The 24,331-nt window shown below is 28.9% G+C and overlaps 4 protein-coding genes across 4 annotated transcripts; 2 read left to right on the top strand and 2 right to left on the bottom strand.

Annotated features, from left to right (window-relative positions):
* LOC108452237 (transcription factor bHLH112) lies at positions 1-2,515 on the bottom strand. Its single transcript, XM_017750007.2, has 7 exons — positions 2,027-2,515; positions 1,620-1,941; positions 1,413-1,520; positions 1,238-1,303; positions 1,061-1,126; positions 632-679; positions 1-522 (listed from the first exon to the last, which is right to left on the bottom strand). Exons 1-7 carry the CDS (start codon positions 2,317-2,319, stop codon positions 370-372), a joined length of 1,056 nt encoding a protein of 351 aa, XP_017605496.1. The 5' UTR covers positions 2,320-2,515; the 3' UTR covers positions 1-369.
* Positions 2,516-17,187: 14,672 nt separating this feature from the next.
* On the top strand, positions 17,188-17,756 carry LOC108451363 (uncharacterized). The gene is made up of 2 exons (XM_017749058.1): positions 17,188-17,602; positions 17,704-17,756. Exons 1-2 carry the CDS (start codon positions 17,188-17,190, stop codon positions 17,754-17,756), a joined length of 468 nt encoding a protein of 155 aa, XP_017604547.1.
* Positions 17,757-18,751: 995 nt separating this feature from the next.
* On the bottom strand, positions 18,752-20,374 carry LOC108452706 (transcription factor DYT1). Its single transcript, XM_053019725.1, has 4 exons — positions 20,110-20,374; positions 19,842-20,018; positions 19,597-19,772; positions 18,752-19,027 (listed from the first exon to the last, which is right to left on the bottom strand). The coding sequence occupies exons 1-4, from the start codon at positions 20,326-20,328 to the stop codon at positions 18,928-18,930; spliced, it is 672 nt and encodes a 223-aa protein (XP_052875685.1). The 5' UTR covers positions 20,329-20,374; the 3' UTR covers positions 18,752-18,927.
* A 1,893-nt stretch (positions 20,375-22,267) lies between these two features.
* Positions 22,268-23,696, top strand: LOC108452074 (pentatricopeptide repeat-containing protein At3g13150-like). Its single transcript, XM_017749812.2, has one exon. The coding sequence runs from the start codon at positions 22,396-22,398 to the stop codon at positions 23,545-23,547; it is 1,152 nt and encodes a 383-aa protein (XP_017605301.1). The 5' UTR covers positions 22,268-22,395; the 3' UTR covers positions 23,548-23,696.
* The last annotated feature ends 635 nt before the right edge of the window (positions 23,697-24,331 follow it).

Genomic DNA, 24,331 nt, shown 5'->3' with positions numbered 1-24,331 from the left:
TCAAAAAAAGAAAATTCAAATACAAGAAAAACAACAATAATAATCTTAGCTATTGTTTGATGATGATGATATACATGTAGTCAACAGGAACAAAAAGAGTCTCTTTAACCCCCATTTCTGCTAACTTCAGCTAAATTCATATTGATTTTTCCGCTGAATTTAGCACTTGTTCCTATTGCTAATCCCACTTCCAAAACTATAATTAACAAGTCAAACTTGGATTATTGAAATTTAAATAATAATAAAAAAACCTATCGTTATCATCTTTTTTTTTTTTTTAAATTAATCCTTCAAAGGAATGGGGTTCCTAATCATCTGCTAGCCCTACATTATATCATTCCTTGCTGTCTTTTTTCTTTGTTGTTAAATCTACCTGAAAGTTCCACCAAACGTTGGCGTCCAAAAATCAGCTGGTGTTTCATTGGCAACTGGGAATGTGCTGGAAACAGGCACTAAACATAGCCCACGACTTCTTAGGTCTTGTTTTGGACCTTCTTGGTGATCTTTCAACTTATCAGTACTCTGCAAAGTGGTTCGAATAAGACAATTATTTTCATTATTAATTGTAATAGTAATAATTGGCTGTTATTACTTATTAGCAGCCTTAGAAAATCTTGGTTTTTTTAATTACCTGTTGTATGGAAGCTGCTGCTTGTTTCATGTATGGAGTACTTAAAACCTGAAATCACGTAAAAAAGCAATAAACATTATTTTCTTTTTCAGTACAAATTTGAGAATTCTCCAGAGAATATGCTTGCCTTTATCCAATAATATTAAACAATATATAGGTAAAGGTATCAGAAAGCCCTTATAAGAGATGGATGCATTTTGCTGTATCTACTAAAAAATTAAATAAATTAGTTCTTGTATATTAAATTAAAGAGTAAACTGATACTTTATGTTAAAGATTTCGTCCATTTCTACTGCATATAAAGACTAAATTATTATTTTTTTAATAAAAGAAGTAAAATGTAATCTTATGCCTATTACAGAAGCTTCACATTACTTTTACCACAATATATATATGGAGGGTTACTTTTATGTAGAATGAGGAACATACATTGACTTGATCATGGAGGAACTTGATGTATTCAATGGCTTCATGTAGAACTGATGCAGTATCAGTCTGAAAAAAAAGGGTTAAATACAAATTAACCCGAAGTTATATATATAAAAGTAAAGCTTGATATATATCCTTTTAAGTAACACATCGAGTTCGAATATAGTAAAAATTTACCTTTCCAAAAGGTGAAACCAATTGCTGGAGGGCAGTGATTCGGTCCCCTAGCTTTTCCTTTCGAACCTGATCAAAAAAAAGGACTGTAAATTATCACTTTACTTGGAAGAAAAGTAAATAAAGAAAAAAATTGGTGAAATTCATATGGCCTCAATGTTGCTTTTACAGTCCATACCTTAAAAGTTGGTAATGGTGATGGGGTTTCAAGTCTTGGCCTCTTGAGTGGAGTTTCATTACTTGCTTTCTTCGAATTCGAATTTTTCCGAACTTCTTCGATATTAGTCTATGAAAACAAAAACCAATTGCAAAAAACAAAAAATCAGAAGTGTATATATTTATATTTTTTATCATGACCAAATCTCAAACTTCGTTAATTATTTACCTTCGTAGTCAAGGTGGGACAATTAGGTTTCTCTTCATACAACGAAGGTAATATGTTGCCAGTTGCAGATGTGTTCCAAAAGGATGTATTGTTGGAGAATTGTAAGGTACCAGTACCTACAGGTGGTTGTTGCTGCTGCTTTGTCGTCAATGGTGAAGCTAGTTTTGGCCAAGAAGGTGATGATGATAAAGAAGAACAAGACATATAGTTAATTGACTGATTGTTGTTAAAAACGGATTGTTGTTGTGGGTCAGTATCGAATAACAGTGTTGATGGGCATTCATATGTTGAATCCATTGGAAACTCTTGATTATTAATCCGGCTGTAAACAAGGAGATTATAAAAAATAAAAATAAAAGCAAACAAAAAAAAAGGGTCTTTAAATGATTCTTGTTTTTTTTACTTACAGCAAGGATTGGTTCCAATTATCCGATGATGAAAGACCAAAACCCAAAGTGGAATCGATCAAAATACTGCTGTTGTTGTTGGTACCACTATTGTCTGAATTGTAACAAGACCTTGGCTTGATGATGATATCATCGGTGGCTACCATATCATTACCCCACCCGAAGCTACCCATATCAGCAATTGTCGTCGAATACAACGGAGAATTACAGCCTGAAAACATGGTTTTCGTCGGAATATTCCACCATGTTCCTCCTCCTCCTCCACAAATAGCTGCTTGAAATTCTTCTGCCATGGTTCAATTTAGTCCTTTTTTTTTCCCTTGAGAGTTGAACGTTTGTGTGTATGTATATATATAGAATGGAATTTATATAGGTGTGGTGGAGATGTGCGATTTATATATATATTGGTTTGAAGAGGAGTAGGGGTTAGTGTAATGGAGATTATACCAAAAGTTGGTTGACATTTCAAGGGATGATTGGACAAATAAAGAGAGAATTTTGAATCTAATTCTTTCAATTATTATTAATTATAAAAATGTTAGAAGGAAATTTTAACTTTCTTCCCTATTTGTACTTATTCATTAAAATACACTTCTTTTTAATATTTATATTTTTCAATAACATGTTGATTAAAGTGGAGGTTTTAGATTTTGAAATTCTTAAAAGAACTAAGAACGAAGTTATAGATCAGTTAACCAAGTATTTTGCTACAGAATTCATAGAATTACATTTATTTGCATAATCACCTCATTCAATATGAGGTTTAATGTTGACCGATAATAATGTATTAATTTGATTCTTATAATATAATTACTTAATGCAGTTTTATGTAAATATATATATCAAATTCTATCTTTAAATTAAGATTTTAACTCATATTGTGACTATTTTGTAAAAAAAAATTTGTGGGTATATGATGATTGATGAAGATAAAGGTGATCTGACGGCCACGGTAGTGTTGTTTTTGTCTCAAAAATAATCGGACGGTTGATATTTGGTTGAATACACATATTAGTGAATAATAATAGTGGATAAATAATAATAAAAGAAGCTTTTTGATAAACCTGAAATTTATGGACCATATTATATTTTTGTTGAGGAAGCTAAAGGGCGTTGTGGTGGTGGTGGTGAGTGGACCTAAGCCTCATAGAATTGAAAAAGAAAATATGTAATTAAAAAATTGTAATATTATATAATTTTTTTTCGAAACTATATAAATTTAATTTGGTTCGTTGATTTTATACTTTATTATTTAAAAATAAAAAATTAAAATTCGAGAATGAGAAATATTATTGTTTTATGAAAGCGACAAAACGAAAGAAGCAAAAATGGAATAGGTGAACAAAGGCGGATTACCAAACCAAATTGTAATATATTAATTACAAGTCAACGCCTTAAAAGTCAATAATTTTTTCTTCTTTTGAGTAAACCGAAACGACTACATTAGTAAAATGACTACCAAAAACGAAACGACTACATTAGTAAAATGACTACCAAAAAATTAAAAAGAAATAAAAAATATTGTCAACAAATGAGTCCGAAACCAAACAACAAACATTAATGAAATCAATGGTTATAGAAAAAATTACATATATCTTCAATTGAGTTTTAGTTCAATTAGCATGGATAGTGTTGTCAATACAGGAGAATGTAGATTCGAGTGTGTTAAAGCGCATTATCCTCTTATTTATGGGTTAGGAGGGCCTATGAGCAGTTCTAAATATTGTGTAAAAAAATAATCAGAAAATATAATAAAATTATTAAAAAAGAAAAAAACTAAACTACCCATCCCTCCTCATTTTGACTAGATAATCTAACATTAGTTTAAAGTCCTTAAAGTAATCTTATAGAAAAAAAACAACGTTAAAAGAATTTTGTCTGTGTTTAAATATCCAACTCGTTTCTACTCACCTAATATTCCTATTGAAGATGGGAGATATTAGGATAAAAACAAAAACAAAAAGGTACTTGCAAGCATATTGACCATGAACTTATTAATTTTAATTTTTTGATTATGACAAAGTTAATTAGACCCTAAAAAAATCGAAGAAAATAGTTGACTTTTAAAGAATTAAATTAGGTCTGATCCATGAAACGTAATTAATCCAAAAATAAAAAAATCAAGGAAAGTCGAAAGAGACCTTTATTTTTTTCCATATTTGATTTAATATTGAAGTTTCAACCCCTTCTAATTTGCTTGACTTTGATACTTCATCAAGTCATAATTTGTGACTCAATCTTTCAACTAATGATTTTGGTCAATTCTGATACACGTGAGATTATGTAAATATATATATACATCCACTATAAGAGTAGAGAAATAAAATGATATAAAAATATTTAAATAATAATTATTGATAAAGTAATTAAAAACTTAAATTACTTTTTAAACCTCATTAATAAATTACATTTTGTCTTATAAATTTGGGTATACTAAATTAATTTTGACACACTCAAATATTTATAAGCTAAATGATATTTGATCTTTTTATTTAAATTTATTTTAGTTTTAACTTAAATTTGAGCTAATATTAGATAATTAACTAAGACAAATTCAATATTATAGATTAATAGCATAAAATGAAAGAAATACTAATATGGAATGCGGCCTAATATTGACTTATATTATGATCCAATGTTACATATTACTTGTTAATTTTAGATAGTCAAAACAAAAAGAAAATGTAAAAAAAAATAATCCAATCAAGCCATCGGCTTAATATAAATTTCATCATCAAATATATTATATGGACTGCGGCCTAATATTGACTTATAATTGAGTATAACTCCATTTTTAATTTTAGGCAAGTCAAAGGGTTACTAAAAATTAAGCCAATCAAGACATTATGGGAGGCTAAAATCGGATCAGTCTCGTATGATAATTAGCTTTAATCCACTATACTATATACTATATACTATATTCTATGTTCTACAATATTTTATTTATCATGTAAATGTTAAAAGCACAACCAATGGATTAATGTGTCTTGAAATTAAGTAAAAGGGGCGTCAATTCTAAATCTAAGTTTGATTTAACCACATATTTTATCCCCTTTTATTTGATTCTAATTAAGTAAATTTTTATTAAATGACTTTCCGGTAAAATATTATCATCAAATTCATACATACATATCCTGCTCAATGAACGATTATTGGTCTCTCTATCCATTTGGCACGTGAATAATAAGCTACGTGGACTAAGAGATATGGAGGAATTGACATACGTCCATCCTTCACATCCTCGTACATGTGCAAATTGTTTTTCATGACTCAACTTTTAGAGTTTCACGAACAGATACCTGATTACAAATATATAGATATTGTCTTTTTACATTAAAATCCCTTACAAGCAACTTTCAACACAATCATTATATGGACTACCACCAGCCTCCAATCCTTATCACCGTATCAATAAATATGATTAAGTTTTAAAAATTTTACGATTCTAGATTAAAATATTATCATATATAAGTTTTCAATCTCTGAATACACTCATAAATTATAATAAATTATTCTAATCATAATGTATAAATTGAAATTGTAATTGAATGGGAATGAGAATTGTAATTAAACTGTTGAGAGAGAAAAAAGAGTAATTTAAAAATATTAAAAATAAAATCCTAACAGATAACAGTATTAATATAATTCAAACTCAAATTATACCTAAAATAGTGAATACATTAATTATCAGGCTAACACTAGTTCTTCCATCAACTAACTTAAGTCTATTTTTGTTATATGCTTAGCCTTCACATTAAAGAAAACATTAAAACAGGATTAAAATGACTAAAAAGACAAAAGAGAATATGACATCATGCTTATATAAGAGAAAATGAGGAAAGACAGGAGCAGAATAAAAAATAAAAAAACAAAAACAAAAAGAAAAGAGTCAACGTAGGACCCACGCGGCACGAGCGCGTGCGAGGAGACAGGTGGGACCCGTGTTTGGCGCGTACCTGAGTCAAAGTACAAAGCTGACAGGTTGTTACGGCCAATATCTTTGCCCTTCTTCTTCAAATTTAAGCCCTAAATGTCTTTGTCCTTCGTTTCATTCCTCCATTTTTCAGTTTCTTTAATGGACTCAATTTTTTATATTTGATTTTATAATGTTATTTGGATATGGAAAATGATAATATCATTAATTCAATTTTTTTAATGATTGAGCATAATTCACTAAATTTTCATATATTTATTTTAATTATGTTCGAGTCTCATTTTATATAAATCAAATTTATTTATTATCTACATTTATTTAGTTTAGTTTTAGATATTGTTAATTTATTTTGCTTTTGTAATGTTTGATTTTGATTTTAACGTAATACACGTATTAAAACGTTATTAATTCTCTGAATCACCTCCTTTGGTAAACTTTTAGTTTCCTTGTTATTGTATGTATTTATCTATTATTGATGTAAACTAGAGGTGTGCATGGGTCGGGCCGGGCCGAGTTCAGGTCGGGCCCATAAAAAATTTAGGCCCGTTTACAAGGCCCAGGCCCAGCCCGGCCCGAAATATGAGCCTGAAATTTTGTCCAAGCCTGGCCCGAGAAAAAATTGATAGGTTCGAGCAGGCACCTTGGCTGGCTTATATTTTTTTGCTTTTTTATAAAATAAAAACTTTAAAAATAAAAATTTAAATACATTTAAAACATAAAACAAATAAAAATAAGATAAACAATTTTAAAATAATACATAAATTAAAAATATAATAAAAAGTAGTTATATTAAAATTGAAACAAATTAGAACTAAAATAATAACTAAATTAATATCAAAACAAAAAATTTACAATATCAAAATAATATTAAAAACGACAACATATAACATAATAAATAGCTGTAAAAGAATAATAAAACACGACAAAAAATAGCAGCAAAATAGCACCCAAACAACACCAAAACAGCACCCAAACAACACCAAAACAGCAGTGAGCTAGGGACTTGCTTAGAAATGGGAATAAAGGGAGGAAGGAAGCAGCAGGAGGAACTAAACGAAAATGAAAAAAAAAGAGAGAAAAGTTACTTAAACTTAAAAATAAAAAAGGGAAAAAAATATAATATTAAAATTGGGCCGGGCTGGGCCGGGTTCGAGCCAAAAAATTCTTACCAGAGGCCCGGCCCGTTTTTTAAACGGGCCTCGTTTTTTGTCCAAGCCCATTTTTTGGGCCTATATTTTTACCCAAACCCTCCCATTTTTCGGGCAGGCCTTCGGGCCGAGCCAGGCCGCCCCGGCCCATGCACACCTCTAATGTAAACCATTCTATGCTTATTGAATTCACCTTTTAAGAGTCTGAAATTGATTGAATCAAAACCAATGAAGAACATTAATGGAGCTACCATTTTCAATATATATATTGGTAATCATTTAATTATTAGTATTTTTTGTCATTTAATTATAAAAATTACAAGTTGATCATCTAATTATTCAATTTTTTTTCCTTTTTGACCACCATCATTTAATGGCTAATAGAAAGATAACATGACAACTTTTATAATTGTCATAATAACAACTTTAATCTTCAACATTCATAAACTATGTCAAGTTAGTCTTATTTTCGTGTAAAAAACAGGATAAGATTAGGTAATTGTAAACATTGAGGGTTAAATTTTTTAAAAATAAGATTAAATTGACACAATGTGTAAACATTGTGGCTAAATTCACTATCATGCCAGTTAGTTGTTTAACGTCTGGTGACAAAAAAAATCTCGAATAATTAGGAGATTATTTTGTAACTTTTTATAGTTAAGTAATTTAAAAAGAAACTTACTGATAGTCAAGTGACTGCTAGTAAATTTACCCAAAATCAAATCGCCTTCCAAATCTATAGCCATATGTGGCAAAGACACAGCATGCAGGTCACTTTCCATTTGATACAAAATGGGATACCATATAGTAGCTGTTTATACCCATCAATCCCTTGGATTTATCTCACTTGTCTTCTTCTCCTTGTGAGAATATTCTCTCTAGTTCTCACAAAGTGACCCGACCCATTTGCCCATAAGGGACCCTATTGCTCTTGTCGTGTTTTATGACTTCCTCTTACCAGTTAACCATATTCAAAACGTACCGATTGAGTTGTTGCAGCTTATTTGCCATTATAATTATTAGTTGACTTAATATATATACACACAAAATTATATATAATCTTGGATGATAATAGTTCATAAATGGTCAACTTATTTCCTTTTAAGACCATTAATTATATTTACAAATTGAATTAGTTTAATAATAAGAAAAACTCAATAACTTTGAGATTATAAATTCAAGTTTCGTAATGAAGAGATTTGATATACCTATTTTGATTTGTTAGTTTGATAGTTTAATTAGTAATTGATAGTATCAATATAAAAATAAATTATGTTGATAACTTTTAATTAAAAATAGGCTAAAATATCTCATCAAACTCTTTACTTTTTTCAACTTTAGAATTCAGTCTATATATATTTTCAAGAAATTGGTCTCTCCACTTTTTCAGATTTTAAAATTTAAGTTTAACTGTTAACATCATTTTTCGTTAAATTTGTTGGTATAACATTTTGAAAAAAAACTCAATTGATAGCCATGCAACTATAAAAATAACATTATAATGAACCGAATTTAACAAAAGAATTTAAATAGTGTTAATAGTTGAACTTAAATTTTGAAATTTGAAAAGTAGAGGATTGAATTCCTAAGAAGGACTAAATTCTAAATTTATGAAAAATAAAATAACTGATAACATATTTTTAACTTTAAAATATATATTAATCAATAAGGTGCATATATTCATGGAGGCTCTATCTCTATTCTTAAAATGAACAACATAATGTATTTAATCGAGTTTAAATTCATGTTTTAAAATTGATACGATAACAATGATTTGTTAATGTATTGATGCATGATATTTATTAATTGAATACATGTATGTATACGCAGAAATATACTATATAGTGACATAATAATGAGAGAATCATGAGGTGTAAAAGATGACAAGGAAACAGGACGAATCAATACCTAGAGACACATATATTCGAGAAAGAATTGTGGCCTTGGTAAAGTAACCCTAAGGGATGATCACGTTGGGCAACCAGAAGAGGGCACAAAACACGTGCCAAAGAGCCCACAAATAAAAGCAATTAAAAGGAGAGGTAAAGGCAAAAACACTATATATAAACAAAATGTGAACAACAACAACAAATAATAGAGAGATGAGGCCATGGGGTTGACCAACAAAACTTATAAAAAGGGTCCATATATTTTTAGATTTCAACGTGTGGCGGTGTCGTTTTTAGGGTGTTTGGTCTAACCCCGAAGTCGGTGAAACAAGCACCATAGCAACAATGGCCACCCTTCGTTTCCTTATTGAACGATAATGCATTGTTAATGTCGATTAATCCTTGGGGTAATTTACAATAATATATAAAGATGATTGTGGGGTTAGTCACTTAACAAATTATTAAAAGCATGCCTGCTCGTGTTTTAACTAATAGTATTATAGTATTTAGTATATTTATGTAGTACATCTATATTGCGAATGAACAGATGGTGTAGCGATAAAATTCATTGTATATGCATTACAAATATGAAGGTTTTTATTTGTGAAAATGAGTTTCATGTTGAAACCAAATGTGATGTTAAAACAAAATGGGATTTTTAGGGAAATAAAATTGGTGGTGAAATCTTTTTTGGGTTAATTATATTTGACATCCTAAATTATGTATTAAATTTTAAATTGGTCCCAAAACTTTGAAACGTTCTACTTGAATTTTTAAACTAAAATATCATTTTAATTACGTTCTTTTGTTAGTTTTGACATTAAATGTCAGTTTGGATATGGCATGATTTTGTTTTTAAACACGTATAAATTAATAAATATTTTATATATTAGATCCAAACAACCATTTAACGCGAAAGCTCACAAATAGATTGACAAAATGACCTAATTGTAATAATAATTTAATTTAAAAATTAAACTGAGACATATAAAATTTTAGGGACCAATTTAAAGTTTTTAATGCAATTAACCCTTTTCTATTATTTTATGTAGTGGATGTTGCACTACTTGATTTTATTTTATTTTCTATTCAATTCCCATTCGGTGCAAATCAGCCCCAAGTTTCAGGAAACTCCCATGGAATAGATCATTGGTATAAGTTCACAAATAATTTAACCAAATGGTAAGATTAAATATTTAAATATATCAGGTGTGGCAATTGCATGTTCAATGAGAAAATTATTAAAAGATAAAAATAACGAAAGGTGTAAGCAATTTCCCAATTTTCTTTTCTTGCCGTCCTATCTCAAAACTCTATCATTTAGGGGTCATTATTTAATGTCTAGGGTTCTTTGTTCAAATACTTGTGATTCACTAATTCTCACCTACTTCTCTCTCCATATTTTTCTTTTTTAGCTTTATGTAAGACTATATAATCCAATTAAATTCAACTTGTAATCCTTCTCTTTAAAATTAGGTGCATGTTCCTTCCATGGCCATCTCTGTCCACAATATTGACTTCCATATCATCTTTTATATATATAGATACAAATCTTTAGATTAAATTTTGAGAGATCTAATTAAAATTTTTAAAAATTTAACCTTCAATATTTATATATTATATAATTTTTTTACAGTTTTGTTTTTATTTGTAACATTAAGAGTTAATTTTAAAATAATGAGAAAAGATAAAAATTATTATCTTAGATTTTTGGGTGTTTACATTTTTATATCGTTTCAATCAAATTTAGTTGATAAATTTGTTATTTTCTAGCTTTAGGTGAAAAGATCATAAAGAAAAGCAAATGCAAAAAAGACCAAATTACATAATGTATAAAAACTGAAGGTTGAATTTTTTTGTATCAAGAGCAAATTGACATAATATATAAATATTGAGGTTAAATTTGCTATTATGTCATTTTGTAAAAGTTGCCGCCATTAGCGAACTGGTGACCAAAAAAAGGGAAAATTAAATAGTTGGATAATCATTTTGTAAATTTTTAGAATTAAGTGACTAAAAAAAATTACTAATAACTGAGTGACAACAAATGCAATTTATCCATTTTACTGAAAATGCATTTTGTACTAAAAGAAAAAAATCCTCCTAATTTCTAAAGCCACTTGAGTTTATTAATCATTGTTTTTGTACACTTGTTTGAATAATTTTAAAACCATTCTAATACTCATTTGGGGTCCCCAAATTATACCCCTCTTTGATCTTCTTTAAGATAGATTTTAAGGACATTAGGTGAAATAAAGGGTCATTTCTTATCACCTTATATGCTCACACCATGTCCTTGATTATAGTCCTTGAGATTGTAAGTGATATTCATTAGATTTTTTTGCAAGCTGTGTGGATTAGTTCTTTTTTTTTTCCATTGATATTTTAAGTTTCTTTTCTCAATTTTGGTATAATTGGTTGAATTTAATTTGAAATAACATCTTTAAATTTACCAATTCTTTTGAAACAAAAGGCATTTTTCTCATATGAATAAACCATATATTTTCAGTTCTCCCATTATATCATAGACCCCACCATTTTTTTATATATATATATATTTGGTTTAGACACCCTTTTCCTTTTGGGTGGGTTGGGGGGAAGGGCTTAAATTTTGACATTCTCTAAATTTATGAAACTTGGTATGATAAGTCCCCACAACTTGACATAATCATTACACTTTAGAGAAACAATTGGCAGGTGGGTCAATTTCAATCTAATTCATACAAGGACTTTCAAAAGCAATGGACTCTTATTGGAAATAATCCTCTATATTTTAATTTTATATAATTTTTAATCTCTCGATTTTTATAATGTTATTAGTAATTTTAAATTGATAGTATTATTAATCAGTGCAGTTAAAGTTATGAGAAAATTTTTATTGTTATTTGATTAAATAATTAGAATCATGTAAAAATTCATTCAATCATATTCAGATAAATTTACATATTAATTATATATTTAAAATTGTTTTATTTTAATTCACGTCATTGTTTTAAGAAAACAATTAATTATATTATCAATTTAGACGTAGCGAATACTTGTCTATTGATTTGTGGTTGTAAAATGGAGTAGGGGGATGGGTTGGACCTACTTTTTTTTTTTTTCTCATGCTTTTCTTCAATGATCATAATTATTGGTAGATAAAAGAATTGCATCTTTATTTTGTCTCATATGAATTAAGTTGTTCACATTTTGATTTTCTTACCCTACTAAACATCGTAGTTTGTATAGCTAGTCAAAATTCTACTCTAGTATTAATAGACGTTGCTCAATCTTTGATTATGTGACATTAGTGACAACTAAGAAACGGGAAACAAGATTAGACAGCAGTTTACTTTTAAGTTAACCAATACCTGACATAACTGCTTATCCTTTCATTGGTCAATATATAGCTTTCCTCCAAAAACAACATTCCAAAATGACCCACAAAGGAGAAGGTTAAACTGCTCCCTGTAAAATTTGGTATATCATATATTGGACTTTACTGCAAGATTACAAAAGATTAGAGACCCTGATGTTTCTTTGGATGTATCAGCAAAAGTCAAATAATATTGTATTAAGTTCATAGATTAACAATAAAATAACTCACTTCGGTTAGCCTAAGCCAAATTTAAGATAAACAATGATTCTTTTTGGGTTAATTTCACTATACGTCTCCCAGTTATGCTCTGATTTTAAATTAGTCTAAGTGGATCCTCAAATTATCAATATTTTGATGTGGTGTATATTTAAAACGCATTGATCAAATTTTAGACACGTCTATATTTACCTAATGGGTAACTTGGATATGATGTGTTAAAAGAAAAGAAATAACTCTATTAAATTTTAACAATAGTATTTATGTTTTAAACGATTAGATACAAACTATCAATGCAGTAAGTATACAAATATTTGAAACTTGATTCACATGTATTAATTTTAAATATGTTCTAACCATTAACACCTAAAGTTGATATTAGACTTCTAAAAGACTTGATTAATATATACAAATACTTTAAAATTTTAATTAAAATATTTAAAGTTTATAAACCAATTTAAAATTTAAACCATAATTTAAATAACTTTGGTGGAATTAATTTTTTTTATGCATAGACAATCCTTGAGCATAACTTTTTTTTTAACAAGAAGTTAGATGCTTAGAAACAAGAGTTGATTAACTGTTTCCCAAAGAAAGTAATTTTTTCCTTCCATTCTTTCGAAGCATAATCATAAATTCAACTTTTAATATTTACATTTTATTATTTATTAATTTAGTTCTTATTCTTTTTAACATTAAATTTAACCTAAATCTTTTAAAAGAGTAAATTTTGATGATTAATATTTAAAAAGAGTTAGATTTTTAATAGAAATATGGACTAAAATATTAACTTTTAAAAATAGTAACCCACATGACAATTCACATGTATTACATGTTAATTTTTTAAAATTTTTAAACTTGTTTTTGAGTTTTTTTTATAATTTTTAAATTACTGTCGATGTGCCATATAAGCCAAATAATGTCTTGTCAAATTGAAAGGTTAATGATTAAATTTAGCTAAAAAGAATAAAGACCAAATTGAAAAAAGATATAAACATTGAAGGCTAAATTTATTATTATGCTTTTAATACTTATCTTATATATTTTTGGCTTAATGAAAAATTTGGCCACTAATATTTGCATGTTTTGTCAAAATGGTTCTAATTGTCTTTTTGAGTCTTTTTGGCCGTCAACCTTTGTATTTTTTTTCAATCTGTTTTTTCTAACAGATTTAATGAAAGTACCGTTAAAAAAGTTAATGGGGATGATATGGAATTTCATGTGGAAGATAATAAAATAAATAAATAATACATTAAATTTAAAAAAACTCTTAATTTAAAGAAAATAAACGTAATTATCTAAAAAAATTAACTCAATAGAAAACTTTTCAGTAAACAAAAGTATAAAAGATTGAAACCTTTTGAAAAAAAGAAAAATTGAAACATTAAATTTATTCATTAAATCTATTAGAAAAAGCAGATTAAAAAAAGAAAAAAGTTAATGACCGGAAAAAGCTCAAAAATACAATTATGGCCATTTTGATAAAATATACAAACATTAGTGACCAAATTTATCATTAAGCCTATTTCTTTATAAAGTATCTAGAACTAACCATAATTCCTCCTAATAAGATTATCCCTCTAATTAAAATGAAATGCTAGTATAGTATAATGTATAAGAGATGGTGAAATGATTATATACTCAAAATAATTAACATTGAAGACCGTATACATAGTTATCATTGACTTATCTAATTAGGCCTTTTCTTTGATTTGCTTCAACAGTGTATTTGTTATCATGTACATAAACCTAATCTTGTTAAAATAATACTACTACTATAATTTGTCAATGCAAATTGCAAATTTAATCCTCATTCTTTATATTAATTATATACATTGGGTTGCTCTCTCTTGGATGTGAAAACTTATTAGGCAGATGAATGAGAGACTGATTGACTCCAGTTGACTATTAAGTAGCAGCAAAGTGCTACTAATTGATATGCTCGACTTAAAAAAAGTCAATTTCATTAATGAACAAAAATAACTTTAAAGTCAATTTAATCGGTCGTCACACAGACAAAGTTTTGTAGTGCCCCCAAAAGAAGTTGTTTGGTGGTGCTGTAGTCCACTAAGAACGGGCTCTGGAACACAATTCGACACTTCACATTATCAAAAAGAAAAACTTAATTAAAAATAAATTTGAAATTATATGAATTTTTATTTAATATATAACTTTATTGTTTATATATAAATTTTGATTAATAATAGATTTTAGTTTTGTGTAATTTTATATATAAAATTTTATTTGATTAAATTATTAACATAATTATTATTATATAATTATTTTATGCTTACATATTACATACACAAATAATTATATTTATTTATAATAAAATAAATGTGTATAGTTGAATCAAAATTAAAGTTTCATATATCCATTTGAATTACAAGTAAAGTTCCATGTATATGATTGCATTAAATTAAAGTTCATATATTAAATTACATATTGAATCAAAATTTATATATAATTTTGAGATTTATCCATTAAAAATGTGATGGTCATTAGTTTCTATGATCAATAGTCATAGTGATTAAAATTTTTATCAAAGAATTGAATCATATGAGTTCAAACTCCATTATCACGGACGGATGCAAGGAAACATGCAATAATAACCTTAACCTCTCTTAACACGGTAAATTTATTCTTTTAATCTCTCTAAAATTTAAGAAATTATAAATAAATGTAATGATAAAATTATACCTTAACCTCAAAAATTTATTATTCAATAGCTTTGTATTTGTCCGTTATCTCCCATTCCCATCCCCTTCTCGTTATTGTAATTGGATAAAAGAAAATTCTATTAACAATGATAATGGATTTGGATAACTTTTCTTTCTTTTCCTTCAATTTTGTTATTATTATTTTCAAATTGATAAGAGCGACTAATTAAATTCATCAAATAGCAGCATATTAGTTGTATTATATTCATAGATTTTCACATTTATACAACCTACAATTAAGGGGTTTTTTATTATAAAATTCAAATTCACTGCACTACTGTATAGATAAACTTGTGGATTAAATTCTCATATAGAACATAAATGAATTTACTTCAACAAATGAGTTTATTGTTCAAAATTTCAATTATAATTAAATTAATTAAACATTAATTTAATTAACATTATTATTGCAATATATAAGAAGATATAAATTCAATTAATACAAGAGGTATTCGTGTCGCGTATGTAAGTTGAGATAGCATTTTGGCATATGAGGTAGATGATTTGGCCTCAAGGATTTGCTATGTCTAAAGCAATTTAAGGTGAAAAATAAAAGTGCTTAAAATTAAATCCGAGTTCTAATATCTATAACATAACCGACTATCTTAATCGTTAAATTAGAATCCTTTTCATTATATTTTACGCTTTAATGATAGAGAATGATAGAGGATGAGACAATGGACGACTTGTTTTTAGGGTGTGATTTGCTTGGATGAATTAATACAACATTGATTAAAAAGAAAAAGAAATTTAAAAAATAGCAACAGTGACCCAACTCCACAATTCATCCCTTTTCTCGTTGTGGTTGCTGATAATTAAATGAGCAGCAGTTCCAAAGGTCTTCATATATCGGGTACTCTTACTTATTTCATTTAATTAAATTGAGTAGGTTTAGATCGGGTTTAAATTTAGATTTTAGATGAATTAAGTATAGATGACATCAAAATTCGGTTTAAGCCCCAAAATTATTTTTGGAATTAGGTCTAGACTTAATTTACTTAAGAATACTTCTATTTCATTATAGTTGTGGAGATGTATATTTTAATAAAATATGGCGAACTCACTAAAAATAATTTCATTTATATTATTTAAACATCATACAACAACTTTAATTATTACTTAAATAAATTTTAACAACTAAAATAATCATTATTATATATATAATATATAAGATAATTATCTCTCTACAACTTAAAAAACTATAATTAGAATTAATATGTACACTATATTAAAAAAATTGATTAAAAAATATGCATGTAACTTCCAAGTTTGGTTTATCAAGTTTTTCACTTTAATACTAATGTACTTGATAATGATTTTAATATATTTATAATTTTAAAGTCAAAGAATTTTCCGTCTCAGATGTGGCCTGAATTCTAATCGTGTTATTGTTATGGCTTTATTCTCTTCTTGTAACTCACCAATATATATATATATATATATATAGTGTTAAATAAATATATGAGCATTATATCTTTATCTAACAACACTTAAACTCAATTAAGTTACCTCTATCTTCCTTTAATTAAGCATGATTTCTTTCCTTACAAATCATTTCGTTTACTGACATGTCAACCAAATAATCCTATCTTAATTGGATAATTTAATTTTTACCTGTAAATTTCACCATATTTTAAGGGAGTCAAGCTTACATGCATCGTCATCAGTGATTCACTCAAAACTAGTATTAGTAAATTGACATAGTACTTTTGGATAGATCTTTTGAATACCATAATTATCGGCAAAACTAGTATACCAATCTTTATAATCATCCTCCAAATATATAGCTAAATTAGTTAACTCCAACCCAATATAATTACTCAGTTCTCCACCACCTCCATTATGCAATTTCACTCACTACATTTTAGTAGAATCATTTACTAATCTCCAACAATGTCTCTGCACATCTTAACCCCCATTACTCTCTTTCTTCTCTTCCCTTTGATGGCCACTTCTTCCATACAGGATTTGCTACGGAGCCAAGGGTTGCCTGCCGGTATTTTCCCGGACAATGTTAAATCTTATAAGCTTAACCTTGATGGTCGATTGGAAGTGGAATTGGAAAAGTCATGCATGACTGAATTTGATGGGAGGGTGCATTTTGATCGGGTGGTGAGAGCTAACCTTAGTTATGGTGGGTTAGTGGGGCTTGAAGGATTGTCCCAAGAAGAGCTATTTTTATGGTTGCCTGTAAAATGTATTATTGCTAATGATCCTTCACCTGGTGTTATGTTGTTTGATATCGGTGTTGCTCATAAACAACTCTCTATTTCTCTCTTTGAAGTCCCTCCTCCTTGCATGACTCAAGGTAACTTATAATTTTATACTTCGTCAGTATTGTTTCGATAGTAATAATATCAATAGAGTTAATAATACTCGGGTTTTTTTATTTGTGGTTGTTCAATGCAGAAGATATGGAAGGGAAGGGTGATTGGAAGAAGGGATTTGAATTTCAGAAGTGAACATTTTAATTGATTTTATTATTCAAAGGAGATTTTGTTTTATGGAATAGGATTTTTCTAGATGGGTATCTTTGTAAATAGGATTGTAAAAATCAAATAAGGATAACAAAATCTCTATGATTGAAAAAGATTTTTGGCAAGAAAGTTACAGCTTCCTAGTTAAGTGTTTTTTTATTTATGAATAAAGTATAGTTACAACCGATTAAATTAAGCCAACAAAAGAACTGTACTTTCTGCAAACAACTGTAATCATTCTTTTATCTCGAAATTCATTTTGGCGATTTGATGTTACTTTCTCTAGAAATATGTTCTAATCTTCAATTCTTTGTTTTGTCTAATAGTTGATTGATACGCCTAACTAAAGTCAAACAAGACTCTTTCACATTGTTTTCCATGCATCAGTGATAAACCATCTAGGATACCACCGAGTTCAACATCAAAAATAGGACATTTACCCAAGCATCTCTTGAAACCAAGAAGCCACTCCCCTCTCTCATCTTTTAGGACACCCCCTGCAACAACGTAATCAGAATTTATCTTTGCCGCACCTTCGGTCTATGGTCTTACCCAATTACCACTCCATTCAAACTCATCACTCCTTACTTGCCTCACGGCGGATTTGCTTTTATGATTGGATGAGCATTGCTTAACCCAGCTAAAAGCATTTTTGATAATTTCTTGAGAGCTTCATGGTACTCCTTGAAAGATATGGAGATTCCTATTCTTCCATATTTTCCAAATAACTAGCCCATAGAAAGTCGTCCAATTGACCTCCCCAAAAATGTACTTTTTACTATTTTGTAAATCGGAAGATCTTGCAGATTACCAGAGAAGCAATGGGAGTATCTTTCTCTCTTAATTATCGTATTAATTTATTAGTTTCTAGTTTATTAATTAAATGTTCACTAAATCTGTTACAAATGAAATTTTGAGATCTCAAATTTAAATATAATAAAATCGAATCATAAAATTATAATATCTTCCAACTTATAAGATTTGTTTATAATTTATTGATAAAATTTCATTAAATCCTTTAAAAATAACAAAAATCAAACCATAAAACTATAAATCAATTAAGATTCTTCAAATCATATTAGTGCTGCTATAATTCAGTATATTTATTGGATATATAAAGCTATATAAAACTATTATATTCTTCAATTTGTGTTCCCTAATTCAATGGTAGATTGGGAATTTTTTTCATGCTCTTCATCATCTCTGACAACAATTCCTCAATGTGTTCAACCATGAGAGTATCCCCATATTTTCCTGAAAATTAATAACAATGGTAACATATTTTACTAATGAGAAGAAAAAATGGAAAAAATGGTTTTCAAGTCTCTCAATTTTTATATTGAGTAAATTGGTTCTTTTAAAATTTAAAATAATTTAATTCTTGTGAATTTGAAAATCAGAATTTTAGAATATTTACTCACAGCTTTAATGTTTTCCATCAATTGGTACAATAACAAATTCAGTCTTCAAAATTTACACATCTTGTCTATATATATATATATTTTTTTTTGAAGCTAAAGGTGGCTTTTTTTTGAATTTTTTAGATATTTAAAATTTTATAATTTTTAGATAATTTTTAGAATCGAGATTAGATTAGTAGAATACGTAAATATTGAAAACTTAATTTATTATTATATCAATTAAAATGATGTATAATTGACCAAAACATCAATTTTATGATCCTTTTAAAATTGAAAAGAATTAAATTACTTCGACTTTTTTAGAGGAGGAGCCAATTTACTTACTATTAAAATGAAGAGGACTAAAGATGTGTTTTTACCCAAGAAAAAAACTGCAATTATGTTGGTAAGGCTTTTAACTTACATGTACACAGGATGAAAAAAGCATTGCACCACTGAAAGTGGTGACATTGGTTTCACTAAGCTCAAACCCAAGATAATTCATGGCTTCTACCAATTGAGTAAAGCAACCCCTTTTCTTCTCAACTATAATCTTTATCAAAAACTTGTTCCCATCAATGTTGCTCACCTTAACTTCTTCCTGTAATAATAATAAAAGAATCATTTGCAAAATGAAGACGTGACTGTGGATTCATATGAAAAAACAAACCTTTATCCCACATTTCTTCATATCATGTTGTGCAACATCGATTTCGAGTTTCATCGGCATTACACTTTCTTCAGACGATCCTTCCATTTCGAGCAGTTGTTCACTCAGAACTTGTGATGTCTTTTGTAATTCCTGAATGTAAGTGATTGCATCATCGATTATCGTTGCTTTGTTCATCTGAAAAAGAAGGGAAAGAAACGAAATTATAAACAATGTGATTGATATTAAGATAATAACGTATATATAAGAATGTGTGTTGGGTAATTGCATTTGTAATGATTGGGACAAGTGAGCGCAGTGTAAGGAGCCGGTCACTAAGTTTCTGTCTCCTACGTCTCTCGGCTTGAAGGTTTTTGGATTTGAATTCCTTGTTGTTGTTGTCGTCGTCGTCTTCGAGTTTTCTTCGGCCCATCCTTCCGCCGGTAAGTCTTTGGTGATCGGTTATGGCTAGTTCGTTTAGCTCGGACTTTAGGAATTCCATGTCCATGGAGTGTTTTTGGATATTTTGGAAGGTTGAAAACAATGGAGAGTAGTACCAGGAAAGGTATATAACTTGTAAGTATTATATTTATAGATAAGCATGGTTAGCACAAGGGTCACAAGGACAACGTTTGAGAGAGAGAATCTTGGCAGTTATGTTTCTTGTTGGAGGCACCAATGAAAAAAATTTTGAGCCTTCCAATAATTATTTATCTCCAGGTGAGGTGTAAAGTCAGAAAATTATTTTAGGAGGTGAAAGATGTAAATAACATTTTGGGGGTGTTGATGTAAATTTATCATCATTAATTTATAATTTTTTAATTTTGAAGGTACTATAAAACAATTTTACCATTTTTGAAGGGGAAAACTTGGATCGGTTTTAATATTGAATTTAGTAGTTGAGTTTTTGTGATTGCTTACTTTTTAATTACCACTAATACCATTTTTCTCACATATTTATTTTTGAAGTAAAACTCATTATTTAGTTTAGTGTCACAAATTAATTGTGATTAATTAAGAAACTAAATTTTTCCTTTATTTTCAAAATATAAAATGGTTTATGTTCTTTTACTTTTTGATTAATTCCACCAAATGTCCCTCAACTTTTTCTAGATTTTAAAATTGATCTGTAAATTTCAAAACTTACTTCAACTATTAGTATTGTATCAATTAGGTTATTCTATCACTTTAATGGTTAGTTTAAACAATAAACGTTAAATACATGTACGAATAATTTAAGTCTAACATGTTAAAAATAGCCAACAACATTTTTTAACATTAAATAAAAGTTCATGCAATAAAAAACAAATACTTGTAATTTAATCCATATCTTTTAAATACGTTCCAACTCAAATTTTATTTATGAGACATGCCCATGGGACAAATGTGCAAATCCAAATGTATTGTATCAATATTTTAAAAAAAAAAAACCCTATTATTACATTTTCTTTTGTTCATTGTACCTCTTAGTACATTCATGATAATTAATTGATTTTATTAGACAAATTTACCCGTCAAACTAAAAGCTTAATAACTGTAAAAATAGAAGGTTGGTGAGTGTTACTTTCATGTCTTTAGGCAGTTAGCAGTTAGTATTGTTTGACTGTAAAAGTACAAAATGTGTGAGTCTTTTGGTTGGGCAGAGATATGAAATCCTTTCCACTTTCCAGTTTGAAAGTATAAACTGTTATCGTCTAAGCTCAAAAACCCTAAAGGACAAAGATGAGCACTGCCATGCCATGCTAAACTTGTCTTACTTTTTGTCAAGATACTTGAGATGGAAATAAAGCGAGTCTGAATATTGTTAAATTTATCATCGTTATATAATTGGTATATTTTATTTTATGACGCGTAAACTTTTATTGATATTGAATACTTACATCTCTATTTTACCTTAAGTAAAAAATATAAATTTACATTAAAAGTAAATTTCAAAATAATTAATTTCTCTTAATTTTGCTAAAAACTAATCGAGTTGATGCTAATTTAGGGTCTTAACATATTTTTACATTTTATCCTTTTATAATATATACACATAAAAGTAAAATGGTAATTTTAAATAATAAATAGGAAAAAGCAAGGCAATGAATTACTATATCTGTTTCATATTTATTGTCTAAAATAAATCCATTCTACATTTGTCTCACCCTTTGCTTCTATTAAATAAAAAGAAAAACTCAAATCATATAAAACAAGATCATTCTAGAACTATTGGGTGATTCAAGTTTTGTCACCCTAAACTTAATGTGTCATATACGAGTATAGTAATCTTGTAATAATAAAAATTGAGAATAAGAACAAATTTTTGAACAAAAGATATTTATAATTTATATCAAATTGAGATTAGATTTAAAAAAAATCAAGCTTTAACCACTCATCCAAAAGGACTATTTTATTATGTTTTTATATTTTTATATTTTATAATAGTTAAACAAATTGGTCAAATTAAAAAAAAAAAGGGATAAATATAAACCTAACTCAACGGTCCGACCCATTAACCCCTCTAATGCGTTATCTAACCTCAAAGTTTGATAGTCAACTCGTTAACCAAAATTCTTAACCTACGGAAAAAGAAATGAGCAAAGCAACAGAAGTCACTTCCATCCGCCGTCTGGCTGGCCTCTTTAACTCTTCCCGCTCTTCAGCTACCAATCCCGCCGTCCCCACTGCCGCCGCCGTAACATCCTCCAAATCCATAGACGAGGTATCCAAGTTCCAAAATCTCGTCCACAGATTCAAGAAATCTTCTAAATCCAGCAAATTCCGCAACTATAATAGAACTGCTTACTTCAACACTGTTCTCCGCCTCGCGTCGGCAAAACAGTTCTCGTTGATCGATGACATCCTCCAACACCAAAAGAAGTACGAAGAGATCTCCCAGGAAGGCTTCGTAATCCGCCTCATGACGCTTTATGGGAAAGCTGGCATGTACGAACAAGCCCATAAACTGTTCAACGAAATGCCTGAATTGAAATGTCAACGTACGGTAAACTCATTTAATGCCCTTTTGGCAGCTTATCTTCATTCAAAGAAGTTCATCAACGCTGGGGAGTTGCTAGAACAGTTACCTGAAAAGTTAGGAATCGAACCGGATTTGATTTCTTATAACACAGTTATTAAGGCCTATTGCGAGATGGGTTCCATGGATTCAGCATTATCAATGGTTGATACATTGGAGAAGAAAGGATTAGAGCCTGATATTATAACGTTTAACACACTGCTTGATGGGTTTTTTTCAAGGGGTCGAATTGTTGATGGAGATGAAATTTGGGGATTGATGGAAAAGAAGAATGTTGTTCCTGATATTAGGACTTATAACTCGAAGTTAAGAGGATTGGTTCATGGCAATAAGGTATTGGAAGCTGTAGAGTTCTTTGAAGAAATGAAGAACAAAGGGATCGAACCCGATATTCATAGTTACAATGCTTTGATTACAGGGTACTGTGATGAAGGGAATTTAGAGCAAGTGAAGCATTGGTATGGTGAACTGAAGAAAAGTTATAAACCTGATAGGGCTACTTATTGTAAAGTTCTTTCATTCCTTAGGAAGAAGAATGAGCTTGAAATGGCAAGTGAGATTTGTAAGGAAGCTATGGATCGACGGTTGATTTCTGGGGTTACATGGATGGATAAATTGGTTTCAGAATCGAGGATCGAAGAAGCTATACAATTCGTGGAATCGGGCTTGTCGCGATCGGCTTTGAAGTTGAGGTTCCCTTGTCCTTGAATGACACTATAAGAGATAATTTACTTATCACCTCTTTGTTTACCTTCTTTTTGGTTCATGTTATCTTCTTGTTGGATCAGATTCTAAATTGCTCTCGAATTTTAGAACATTCTAATTGATTCTTCAAAAAAAAAATTTGGAGAGGATAAGATATTTTTCTTTTGAGTTTGCTGTGTATGGTTGCTGTGGAAACCATCCCTCGATTTAAAAATTTTACAATTTAGTGAAAAATGGGGAATCGACTTTTGAAAAAAAACAGAAATAAGGGAGTCGCCACCGATCTTTTTGTTTTGGGTGTGATCGGATCACCTAAGAATTTGGTTATTTTAATAAAACATTTGCGATTTACTAAAACAACGACTCTTGTCTATGAAAATTTTAGAAAACGGGCTCGGGAGTCAGTTACGCATGAGGAAGGATTGGCACCCTCACTACGCCCAAAATTGGTACCAAATCAATTAAATACTGTCCTTATGTCTAAAAAATGTTTTTGGAATGTGGCTATTTTTAATAAATGTTGAATAACCCGAGTTGATTGTCAAAAATCTTTTTGTTTCGACGTCCGAAAATTTATAATTTGAAAATCACAAAAGGATGCTCAACTATTTAGTCCAACGAAAAAATCGAAAGCCCAGCACAGTAGGGTACGATTCCTCGAATTTCCAAACATTGACCATTGCCTTACCTTATAAAATACGTGTGAAATTCCGGGGAGATATTTGATTATTTTGGACAAATGAAAAAGCGCAACCCAGCACGATAGGGCACGATTTTCAAATCGCCA

The sequence above is a fragment of the Gossypium arboreum genome, chromosome 10 (genome assembly GCF_025698485.1).
Source record: "Gossypium arboreum isolate Shixiya-1 chromosome 10, ASM2569848v2, whole genome shotgun sequence".
In the NCBI taxonomy this organism is placed as follows: Eukaryota; Viridiplantae; Streptophyta; class Magnoliopsida; order Malvales; family Malvaceae; genus Gossypium; species Gossypium arboreum.
Note: the sequence above shows the minus strand (reverse complement) of the source record. Positions and strands in the feature narration are given on the sequence as shown.

What these genes read in the sequence shown, in the direction of transcription:
- LOC108452074 (XM_017749812.2), top strand. Translation starts at nt 22,396, where the DNA reads ATGAGCAAAGCAACAGAAGTCACTTCCATCCGCCGTCTGGCTGGCCTC.
- LOC108451363 (XM_017749058.1), top strand. Translation starts at nt 17,188, where the DNA reads ATGTCTCTGCACATCTTAACCCCCATTACTCTCTTTCTTCTCTTCCCT. An exon ending in TCCTCCTTGCATGACTCAAG is followed by an intron (nt 17,603 to 17,703) that starts GTAACTTATAAT and finishes TGTTCAATGCAG; the next exon opens with AAGATATGGAAGGGAAGGGT.
- LOC108452706 (XM_053019725.1), bottom strand. Translation starts at nt 20,328, where the DNA reads ATGGACATGGAATTCCTAAAGTCCGAGCTAAACGAACTAGCCATAACC. An exon ending in TTGTCCCAATCATTACAAAT is followed by an intron (nt 20,019 to 20,109) that starts GCAATTACCCAA and finishes CTTCTTTTTCAG; the next exon opens with ATGAACAAAGCAACGATAAT. An exon ending in CTTTTTTCATCCTGTGTACA is followed by an intron (nt 19,028 to 19,596) that starts TGTAAGTTAAAA and finishes TTATTAATTTTC; the next exon opens with AGGAAAATATGGGGATACTC.
- LOC108452237 (XM_017750007.2), bottom strand. Translation starts at nt 2,319, where the DNA reads ATGGCAGAAGAATTTCAAGCAGCTATTTGTGGAGGAGGAGGAGGAACA. An exon ending in AATTGGAACCAATCCTTGCT is followed by an intron (nt 1,942 to 2,026) that starts GTAAGTAAAAAA and finishes CCTTGTTTACAG; the next exon opens with CCGGATTAATAATCAAGAGT. An exon ending in TCCTCCATGATCAAGTCAAT is followed by an intron (nt 680 to 1,060) that starts GTATGTTCCTCA and finishes ACGTGATTTCAG; the next exon opens with GTTTTAAGTACTCCATACAT.